This window comes from Salmo trutta, chromosome 31 (genome assembly GCF_901001165.1).
Source record: "Salmo trutta chromosome 31, fSalTru1.1, whole genome shotgun sequence".
NCBI lineage: Eukaryota > Metazoa > Chordata > Actinopteri > Salmoniformes > Salmonidae > Salmo > Salmo trutta.
Genome location: NC_042987.1, coordinates 21,418,397 through 21,429,844, shown reverse-complemented (window position 1 = coordinate 21,429,844; position 11,448 = coordinate 21,418,397). Strand labels below are relative to the sequence as shown.

The 11,448-nt window shown below is 40.3% G+C and overlaps 1 protein-coding gene across 4 annotated transcripts; it reads left to right on the top strand.

The window, feature by feature from the left end:
- The first annotated feature begins 8 nt into the window (after positions 1 to 8).
- LOC115169750 (transmembrane protein 68) lies at positions 9 to 9,021 on the top strand. 4 transcript variants are annotated; one of them, XR_003870921.1, is made up of 8 exons: positions 9 to 89; positions 4,116 to 4,175; positions 4,766 to 5,160; positions 6,027 to 6,194; positions 6,495 to 6,688; positions 6,906 to 6,961; positions 7,063 to 7,202; positions 7,340 to 7,452. XR_003870921.1 is itself a non-coding variant. In XM_029725667.1 (8 exons), the coding sequence occupies exons 3-8, from the start codon at positions 4,836 to 4,838 to the stop codon at positions 7,442 to 7,444; spliced, it is 993 nt and encodes a 330-aa protein (XP_029581527.1). In that variant the 5' UTR covers positions 9 to 89; positions 4,116 to 4,175; positions 4,766 to 4,835; the 3' UTR covers positions 7,445 to 8,949. The 4 variants fall into 4 exon arrangements, 3 of the variants coding, with proteins under 3 accessions (XP_029581527.1, XP_029581529.1, XP_029581528.1); XM_029725667.1 differs by having other exon boundaries at positions 6,906 to 6,966; positions 7,340 to 8,949; XM_029725669.1 differs by lacking the exon at positions 9 to 89 and adding an exon at positions 105 to 853 and having other exon boundaries at positions 6,906 to 6,966; positions 7,340 to 9,021.
- Positions 9,022 to 11,448: the final 2,427 nt, after the last annotated feature.

Here is an 11,448-nt window from a genome sequence, read left to right as displayed (position 1 = left end):
GGTTGTGTCACATGAATAAGGAACCGGGTAAACAAGGACAAAAAATATCAGGAATCTTCCTCTCCTCGACCTACCAAAGGGATCGAAATGTATGTAATGATTTCATAACAATATTGTATTGTTATTTATACAACACTAGTATTGGTGTCTATGCAGTGGATGTTCTTAGCTTTTGCTCGTGTGAAGGCTAGTTGAGGTAATTTATTATAGTTAGTCTCAGGAAGTAGCTAGCTCGCCAGCTGCCCTGCTAATGTATTAGCTGTGTAAATTAGCAAATCAGCTAGCTAATCTAGGGAAATGCTGATCCGATATAATCAACAGATTTTTCATTATTAGGCTGTCTACCTATAAAGTTAATTTTAAGATGTAGCTACTTAGATATCTAGCACTCAGGTGTCAGACAGTAGTTAGCACTGTAACTAGCTCAGTCAACAGTCACATTGTGTTAAATATGGAGGATAAATGAAAATAGTTCACTCATGCCATTTACAATTGAGAACAAGTGTCAGTTTCGGTCTGCTTAACCAGCGGGGTGGCTCTGATGATGGATAGCAGCTGGGTCTGGTGGTCTGCTGATGGTGCTTTCAAGACAAATGGGAACTCTGAAAAATACGAGGTCAAATCATGACATCAGTGATCGGAAAGTCGGAGTTCTAGAAAGAGGCCTGAGTTTCCGAGTTGGCTGACCGTTACAAACTTTTTTCGGAGCTCACCCCCCCGTGAGTTCATAGAAGGGTTGGCTGACAACGTTACGAAAATGATCCACCCGCATCGATGTGGCCCAGAAGCGGTGCGTTATTGTGAATGGTCAGATAGCTAGTAACAATGACATGAAGCTGGCATGTGGGGAATCGTAAGTGGCTCGTTTCACCAAGTGTTATCTTGTTGCTGATACCATGTCTTGTTTTTAGGTGTTTTGACAGATTTTCATGTCAATGCTAATATGGCAAAATATTGACTATAGCTAGCTAACCAACAACTCCAACGATGTATTTGAGATACAACAAGTGCTCATTGTGCAAATGTGTTTGTTTTCAATAAACATTTGGAGACTAAATATAGTTTACATGTCAACAATCTAAGCCAACCCCGTCTTTTTTTGCCCCATAGTTGTGCAGGGGTCGTTTTTTTGCTAGCCCAAAGGCCAGCAGATGGCGATATGGAGACGTTTCATATTCAAATCTAATGTTTTCGTCACATGCGCCGAATACAACAGGTGTAGACATTACAGTGAAATGCTTACTTACAAGCCCTTAACCAACAATACAGTTAAAAACATACGAATAAGAAATAAAAGTAACAAGTAGTTATAGAGCAGCAGTAAAATAACAATAGCGAGATTATATACAGGGGGTACTGGTAATGAGTCAATGTGCGGGGCACTGGTTAGTCGAGGTAATTGAGGTGATATGTACATGTAGGTAGAGTTATTAAAGTGACTATGCATAGATAATAACAGAGTAGCAGCAGCGTAAAAAGAGGAGGGGGCAATGCAAATAGCCTGGGTAGTTGGGTTGTGGGTTCGATTCCCACGGGGGACCAGTACGGAAAAAATAATAATAATACAATTTAAAAAATTTTATGAAATGTATGCATTCACTACTGTAAGTCGCTCTGGATAAGAGCGTCTGCTAAATGACTAAAATGTAATGTAAAAATGTTTTGGACGCCCCAGCTAGCACAGTGGATCTGGGCCGATTCTGGCTGAGAGTCGGCGCACTCGGCTGAGAGTCAGACTCCGCTGACGTAATATGGCCCGAGCCTGGGCCGCCTTCGGCAGTATTACTTATGGCAAGTATGTGGGGATTGAGCTTGTGCCGATTCTGGTGAGAGTTATCTGGCTCAAATGTATATATTACTTGGGACTCGGGCTGATTGTGGCTACTCTCTGGCAGATGATTACACGGGCTGCTTTATATAATGAACATTTCATTATTTATTTTTCCATATTTTATAATTGTTTCTGTGATCAAAAAATACAATTAACATTTAAATGAAATTCTTTAAGAAGTGTGTAGTATTTGGATACTTTGTGCAAGGCAATTGATAAGCGTTAAAAACTTTGGATGGAGCCTCCCGAGTGGCGCAGCGGTCTAAGACACTGCATCGCAGTGCAAACTGCATGCTACAGATGCTTGTTCGGGACCCGTGCCGGCTGCGACCGGGAGACCCATAAGGTGACGCAATTAGCCCAGCGTCGTCCGAGTTGGGAGAGGGTTCTGGTAAGATGCCGGCAATGTCGGCTGAATTCCTGTAGACAGAAACGGCCCGTTGTACTTGCAAAGTGATCACATAACCAGCTAAGGAACATTATAACACTTACATCACCACATTACAATTTCAACTGAATATCATTAAATGTCTTCATACTCAGCATATTCTGGGCAGTCGTTCATTTTGATTCCGGGCCGATTCAATCAGTTCCAGTCCCCCGGAAGAGGGCCGCTTCTGGGCCAATTCCTCATTGCTAGCTGGGGCAGCATGAGTTCATTAAAGGGTTGGCTGACAACGTTACGAAAATTATCTGCCCGCATCGATGTGGCCCAGAAGCCGTGAGTTATTATTACAGTCCAAAGGGAATCCATGCAACCGGCTACACTCATATCCCCCGTGGACCGGTCCGTACATAAAACATTCACCATTCAGGCTGCAAAGGTGTTGATTTCCTCCTTAACTTCATTTAATAGTGAGAAGGCATAAAAAAACTGGGAAAATATGCATACTTTCTTTATGAAACACCATTTTTCACCACTATGCTTGAGTGGCTAAATGCTAGTCCTGGATGTGGCGTATTGCGTTCAGCCAATCAGGTTGCAGCAGTCTGTTTTTTTTTTACCCTTGCTCTGAACAAATGACTGTATATGATCACGTGACGCCATTAATTCCTATGCGACGACTCAAGCGCTTTGAAACTAAATTAAGTCGGTTAAAAGGTAGAGTCAGCGATATGACGTAGATGCAGAAAGTAAACATTATAGTGGGTCAGTTTCCGCAACAACTAAGCGTGTTGAAATAGCTATTCTACCCAACCCAAGCCCAACGGGCCCCGATATTACACATGGGGTTAAGGCCTGTTTTTTCATCAATAACTAGGGTATGGGCCGGGCTCGGGTAACACTAAATTGATCACTAACATTTTGAAGCTGAGCCATTTGCTTGTGATCTACTGTGCACTACAGTCATATTTGACTAGGATCATAACATGGTGCCTCAACCTCATAAAATTTAAGACGGGTGAGATTATGAAAAAAAAAAAGTTTTGTCAGATTTTAGAGTGACAAAGTAGCTAACAGCTAAGTGCTCTCATGTCTCTTCATTGAGCAGAGCAGCCAAGTGGAGCTGTTGCTATGGATACTCACAGACTCAGAACCACCAGCGGAGCGCATGCAGAGCGAGCTGTGCGCAGGGAGCGAGTGACAGACAGAGAGGAGCAGCTAATGGGTTTACTAACAAGTTATTTCTGATGTGGGGTTTCGGTCAGGGCCTGGCCTTACATTTGGCAGAAGCAATCGTGCCTGGGTAGGGTCTGAACGTTGTGTGCATGGGTAGGGCTTGAGCCTAAAATTCATGCCTTTGCTGGGCTCTACGTTGAAGCTCGGGGCTCACTTTCTCCACTGTTTTGGTGCTCTGGCTACCATGCTGTGAACAGCGTGAAGTGAATCCGTGCACATGCGCAGATACTGTGTGAGAGCAAAGTCTTTCATCTCGCTCATCTGCGGTGCTGCTCGTGACAACTTCACTGAGTCTACCTTTAAGATGTAGACAACATGCGCAGTTTGAGCTACTCCAGGAAGTACGCTGTGCCTAATGTCAGGAAGTAGTACGCATATTTTCCCTGTTCCCCAGCCCCCCCCCCCCCCCCCGCCTACTCGCCATTAAATCCAGTTAAGGAGGAAATGTATGCTTTTGCAGCCCGAATAGAGAATGTTTTATGTACGAACCGGTCCACGTATAGCCGACTGCATGGATTCCCTTTGGACGGTAAGATGAAACGTCTCAATATCGCCACCTGCTGGCCTTTGGTCTAGATAGAAAAAATGTGGTGGTGGGATGTCTTGTTTCCTCTTCCGTCTCTGATTGTGTGAATTGCTTGCCCTTTTACTTTTGTCTTTCAGGTGTTTCATGTGAGCCTGGTATGATCTGTCCTCAGTACTATTTACACTGGAAGAAAAAAGGTTTGTGAAACATCTACCAAAATGTTGTAACTGTAAGTCATCCTGGATAAGTGCTAAATGACTAAAATGTAAAAATGTTGAAAAAAAATAGTTGCAGTGAAATGTGTTATGTTACAGGGTCAGCCATAGTATTAAGGCGCCCCTGGAGCAAATGAGGGTTAAGTGCCTTGCTCAAAAGCACATTGAAAGATTTTTCACCTTCAGCAACCTTTCAGTTACTGTCCCAAATCTCTAACCGTTATGCTACCTGCCGCCTAAAAAATGTACATTTTCATTCAGTGATGATACAAATGTAACCATTTGATTACTTGCAATTTGTGTTGCTTCTAAAGTAGCTGCACTTCATCTAGCTAACTTGATTGCTCAGTTTATAAACGCATGCTGATTTGTTTATTTGAGAATCAGCATGGTGTGTAAAACATTTATACTTGAGTTTTCATAGATACTGTATGGCAAAGTTATTTTTCTATCCGATTCCCATTTAAACAATGTTTGCTCTCTGTCTTTGCAGAATAAATATTAATATGAATGTATTAGACTGTACTGAAATATCACCTTGTTAGCCCTCTTCTCTCTATTCTGTACTCCAGGCCTGCCCATTGGCAGATGGTATCCTTATTCGACTTGGCTTCCTTTGGGAGAGGCTAACTGTGTGGCAGTATGTCAAATGGGAACGAGTCCTGCATGTTCAGAGATGGAGCCGAGTTTGTGGCCTGCATCTTTCACGCATTTGAGGAATGGTCAGGACTAGGACCCCTGGAAGACTATCTGAGCTATCTGGAGTACCTGGCCTGGGTTTTCACCCCTCTGGTCGTTGTTTTCATCCTGCCCTTCCTCATTGTGATCCTCCTCTACCTCTCCATCCTCTTCCTCCATGTGTACAAACACAAGAACCAGCTCAGGGAGGCCTACTCCAACAACATGTGGGATGGTGCTAGGAAAACTCTGGCAACGTTGTGGGATGGCCACGGGTTCATATGGCACGGTATTTATATACATATACAGTGAGCTCCAAAAGTATTGGGACAGTGACAATTGTGTTGTTTTAGATCTGTACTCCAGCACTTTGGATTTGAAATGATACAATGACTGAGGTTAAAGTGCAGACTGTCAGCTTTAATTTGAGGGTAAGGTATTTACATCCCCTGCACCGCTAATGATGACAGATGTTGTCATCTTTGAAGCTTTAACATGAGTCGCAGATCTGCTGCCCGGGAGGGAGGCTAAGGTTGTCAGGCAGGGCCCCTAGGTGCCGCAGTGCCACAATGTAAGCCATGATGAGTGTGTTAGTGTTTAGGAATAGAGAAGTATAGAGTTGTACTCTTTTTCCTCATCTCTGTATTCTCACACCTCTAGTCTCACCTGCCTGTCAATCAGTCATGTGTCCATATTTACAGTGAGCTCCAAAAGTATTGGGACAGTTACCTGTTTTGTTTTGGCTCTGTACTCCGGCACTTTGGATTTGAAATGATACAATGACTATGAGGGTAAAGTGCAGACTGTCAGCTTTAATATGAGGGTATTTTCATCCATATCGGGTGAAACATTTAGAAATTACAGCAATTTATTTTGTGTATTGCAACAAATTCACTTACGTGTCTATTGAAGTAGTCAAAAGTTTAGTATTTGGTCCCATATTCCTAACTTGCAATGATTGTCAAGCTTGTGACTACAAAATTGTTGGATGCGTTTGTTTGTTTTGGTTGTGTTTCAGATTATTTTGTGCCAAATGGAAATTAATGGTAAATAATGTATTGTGCCATTTTGGAGTCACTTTTATTGTAAATAAGAATCTAATATGTTTCTAAATGCTTCTACATTAATGTGGATGCTACCATATTCCCTCGACAGGATATGAAATCCACGGTATGGAGAAGATTCCAGATGAAGGAGCAGCTCTTATAGTCTATTATCATGGGGCTATTCCCATCGACTATTATTACTTTCTGGCAAATGTCATCATTCAGAAGGGACGGATTGTTCACTCAGTCGCTGATCACTTTCTGTTCAAAGTTCCAGGTAAGATCTTCACAGATCCATTTCCCAGTATCTAATTATAAAGGTGGAGATGTTTTATTCAGTGTATGTGCCCTCTGTATGTAGTTGGACAATTAAGTGTACAGTATATAGCCTACAGCTGCCTTAGTCCATTCTTACTACATGACATACTAAGGCTGCGTCTACACAGGCAGCCCAATTCTCCTCTTTTTTCAGTAATTGGTCTTTTGACCAATCGGAGATCTGATGAGAAATATCTGAATAGTGGGAAAAAGAGCAGAATTGGGCAGTAAAAGCATGACCTGGTATTCTTCTCTGTAGGGTTCAAGCTGCTGTTGGAGGTGTTTAGTGTGATCCATGGGCCCCAGGAAGAGTGTGTGAAGGCACTGAAAAGTGGCCACCTCCTGGGCATCTCACCTGGAGGCGTGAGGGAGGCGCTCCTCAGTGACGAGACCTATCCACTGCTCTGGGGGAAGAGAAAGGGCTTCGCACAAGTGGCTATCGATTCCAAAGTGGTACATATTGTTTTTTGTCTCCTTCTCTCTTTGTTCCGAAATGGGACCCTATTCCCTATGCAGTGGACTACTTTTAACCAGAGCTCTATGGCGGTCTGGTGCCCTATAGGAAATAGGGTCTCATTTGGAGACAGTGCATGTCACTTTCCTCTTACACAGGAGCATCACTTTATCTGAAGTCCTCTTACATGTTTATTGTCTTTACATTTTTTTTTAGCCAATAATTCCAATGTTTACTCAAAACGTCAGGGAAGGATTCCGATCTCTCGGCGGGTTAAGTATGCTTAACTATTCATTTTAATTGCAGTGTGACAATTTTTTTTTTTTACTTCACAGAAGAGCATAAATTAACTTGAAAATGTTATATTTCTCAGGCTTTTTCAGATGGTCGTATGAGAAGTTCCGCGTGCCGATGGCCCCTGTCTATGGGGGTTTTCCTGTGAAGTTTCGTACATACTTAGGTGACCCCATCCCATATGACCCTAACATTAGTGCAGCAGAGTTAGCTGAAAAGGTAAGACATTATGCAACTGTGGCACATTTCTGTAATTCAATGGCTGCTTACTGCCTGAAATGAAGAGCACACAAAAGTCAAATGATTGGAAAAGATGGGGTCAGTGAATTTTCCTAATCTTTCTTTCTGATTTTCAGACCAATCAAGCCGTTCAAGCACTCATTGACAGACACCAAATTATTCCTGGGAATGTCCTTCGAGCACTACTAGAGCGATTCCACAGCAGGCATAAAGATAAATAACCTTTTGAATAGCCATAGGGAATATCCTTTTTTGTTTTGTTATATGAAGCAGTTACATATTTTTAAGACAAACTGTCACATATTGAAAGTATTATCATGTGATCATGTGATGAGTTGAATGGTTAACTACAGATTTGGATCTTCATTTGAGCCAGTCTCCTATAGCAGGAAAATAATCCTGTAGATTATAATTAATAGACATTTTTGTAGCGGTTGATACATTTTTTGTAAGGAAAATCAGGTTTGACATTTCAAAATGGAAATTACAAACTTCAGAAGCCTTTTTAACCTCAAATACACTACAAGTTCCCTGCGATGCAGGAAAGTTCTCCTACAACAGGCTGATCAAATTAAGGTCCTGCACCTATACACCTACAATAATAATGTATCTTCAGGAGCTTTTTGCCCTCAGTTTGTCACAAAACAATATGTACCGAAGGTAAAATGTTAAGGTATAATATACCGTAATTGATTAATGTCAAATGTGCATATTGAAGAAATTTTATAGTGTTTTTTGTGAAAGTATGTATATACTTTGATTCCACAATTGATTTGCACACATTGTTCTAAGTTCCACCACTGCCAACAATTTCTATTTAAGAGGCCTTTATTTTGCTTAATAACTGCAAATATTGAAACGATATAGCAATTGCTATATAAGAAGCAATATAGGTATGAAGACCGGGCAGCTTTATTTCCTTTCACCTGGGTAAAATGTTTGACATTTTATTTAAATAATTGTGTAATTTCCCCCAGAAATGTATTGTGTACATTATGTGAGTATGTACTGTAGTTGTAGCCTATGCACCTTTTAAATCTATTGAGGTCCATTATGAAACAGGACAGAAATGATTTGTAATGTTAAAATAAATATATTTTATTATGAGTTTTGTGTGTTACAAGTCATTTCGGTTATTACAAATACTTTGTATACTTAAAAAATGAAAATGGAGCAACATACAGCTACACCAAGATATTTGAAGTGGTTTTGAAAAAAATATTTTATTACATTGTTCTTCCATAAACATGGGTACATTCTCTGCACTAGTGTTTTTCAGTGTTTTAACGTTTCGATACGACTTTAATCAAGTAATTATTTATGGCCTATGAATCAAATGTATCTAATGTGCAAAAGTTCACTGTAACGTGTATCCTATTCTAAAACATGTTTAGTGTATTTCTCTGTACTAAAATGTATTTCTCTGTACTAAAATGTTTTGGTGCTAACTCTGAAGTATTCTGCTTACAGGACGAGCAGAGTTTTGAATGTTTGAGATTGCTCAGTTTGTTCACAATTCCTGGAGGAAATGGGGAAATGTACTTTGTATTGTGGCTAGATGGTAGCTGTACTTTCCATGGTTATTGTGTATACTTTGTTAAATGTTATTTTGGTTTTCAGTACAAGGAAAATGGTACTGTGTTTAGTAGCGTATTGTAAGGCCATGTGTGCTGGGCACCGGTCAGTGTATGACACTTAAATAAATCAGATCAATAATTTGTTTTTACCTAACTTGTCTTGACTTAAAATGCTGCCCAATGACGGCAATCCAATAGTGAGAATTAAATAATATTTTTGATAAAGAATGATTGGATTTCTCCAATGGCTTTTTTGGGTTATTTCTTGGCACAGACAAACTTCATCACACACACATACACAACACAAGCTTAAAGAATGTCTAAGAGATGCTTGAACTTAAACTCAAGCCTGAAGAGATCTGAGATATGGAACATTCTTGGCATCCTCACCACAGCACATACAGTACTGTACAGCTTATCTCAGTCCAGTACTGTCTAGGCTTTGCCCCCTGTACAGCTCTCACTGCCTGTCCTGTGCGATGTCCTGTTCAACTTATTAGCCTCTGGTTGGCTGATGTAGCCATTGTCTGTACCCTGAATGGCTCCCTCTTCCCTATAATGCCCTACATTTGACTGGAGTCCTATAGGGTGCCATTTGGGATGCACATCTTGTCTGTGGAGGTGTGTGAGTGCCTCAGTCATCCTCTGGAATGGTGAGGACTATTAGCTATTGTTTAATTTCTGTAATTGTATTATCTAGGTATTGTACTGTATGACATGTTGTAGCCTACTGAGCCCTTTAGTCAGACATTGAAGAAGACTTGCTGTTAGATATTTATGTCCTATACCAGGGATCATCAACTAGATTCAGCCGCGGGCTGATTTTTTTTCTTGAGCAGATGGTCAAGGGGCCGGAACATAATTTCAAATAACTTGTAGACTGCAAATTGACCACAAGAAGCCCAAACAGATATTATATTTGACAAAACATAATCATTTCAAATCTTGCTTAGATTTGTATACGAATACATGCAGTGCCTTTAGAAAGTATTCCTACCCCTTGACTTGTTCCACATTTTGTGTTACAGCCTGAATTCAGTCAGAATTTTTGCCTCAGCCATCTACACACAATACCTCATAATGACAAAGTGAAAACATGTTTTTAGTAATTTTAACAAATTTATTGAAAATCAAAAACAGAAATAACCATTTACATAAATATTCACACCCCTGAGTCAATACATGTTAGAATCACCTTTGGCAGCGATTACAGCTGTGAGTCTTTCTGGGTAAGTCTCTAAGAGCTTTGCACACCTGGATTGTACAATATTTGCACATAACATTCTTCAAGCACTGTCAAGTTGGTTGCTGATCATTGCTAGACAGCCATTTTCAAGTCTTGCCATAGATTTACTATCTGATTTAAGTCAAAACTGTAACTAGGCCACTCAGGAACATTCAATGTCGTCTTGGTAAGCAACTCCAGTGTACATTTGGCCTTGTGTTTTAGGTTATTGTCCTGCTGAAAGGTGATTTTGTCTCCCAGTGTCTGTTAGAAAACTCCAATAGGAGTTTCCCTGTGCGTAGCTCTATTCCGTTCTTATCCTAAAATACTCCCTAGTCCTTGCCTATGACAAGTATACCCATAACATGATGCAACCACTGCCATGCTTGAAAATATGAAGAGTGGTACTCAGTCATGTGTTGTGTTGGATTATCTCCAAACATAACACTTTGTATTCAGGACATAAAGTACATTGATTTGCCACATCTTTTGAGGTTTTAAGTGCCTTATTGCAAACAGGATGCATGTTTTTGAATATTTATATTCTTTATAGACTTCCTTCTTCTCACTTTAATTTAGGTTAGTATTGTGGAGTAACTACAATGTTGTTGATCCATCCTCAGTTTTCTCCTATCACAGCCATTAAACTCATTAACTGTTTGAAAGTCACCATTGGCCTCATGGTGACATCCATGAGCGATGTCCTTCCTCTCAGGCAACTGAGTTAAGAAGGACACCTGTATCTTTGTAGTGACTGGGTGTATTGATACACCATCCGAAGGGTAAATAATAACTTCACCATGCTCAAAGGAATATTCAATGTCTGCTTTTTTGTTTTTATCCATCTACCAATAGTTGACCTTCTTTGCGAGGCATTGGAAAACCTCCTTGGTCTTTTGTGGTTGAATCTGTTTGACACTCACTGCTCGACTAAGGGACCTTACAGAATTAACACTATTACTGCGCACAGAGTGAGTCCGTGAAACTTATCTGACTTAAGCACATTTTTACTCCTAAACTTATTTCAGCTTGCCATAACAAAGGTGTTGAATACTTATTGACTCAAGACATTTCAGCTTCTCATTTTTTATTAATTTGTAAAAATGTCTACTTTCTACTTTGACATTATGGGGTATTGTGTGTAGGCCAGTGACACAAAATCTCAATTGAATCAATTTTAAATTCAGGCTGTAACACAAAATGTGGAAAAAGTCAAGGGGTGTGAATATTTTCTGAATGCACTTTATATCTCTTTATTATGCATGGGAATACTTTGGAACAGATTTACAAAATAAAAATCACTTGGAGCTGATTTGCTGGTGTTTTTACATTATTTTATACCCACAAATAAACATTTGTCTTTTTGGGGGGCTCAGAAAACTTGTGTGTGTGGGGGGGGGGGGGGGGGGGGCAGTTGAGGAAC

Excerpts from the sequence above, each read along its gene's own strand:
- LOC115169750 (XM_029725669.1), top strand. The coding sequence starts at position 4,836 with ATGTCAAATGGGAACGAGTCCTGCATGTTCAGAGATGGAGCCGAGTTT. Across the intron at positions 6,689-6,905 it reads TGGCTATCGATTCCAAAGTG|CCAATAATTCCAATGTTTAC; the intron begins GTACATATTGTT and ends ATTTTTTTTTAG. Across the intron at positions 6,967-7,062 it reads CCGATCTCTCGGCGGGTTAA|GCTTTTTCAGATGGTCGTAT; the intron begins GTATGCTTAACT and ends TATATTTCTCAG.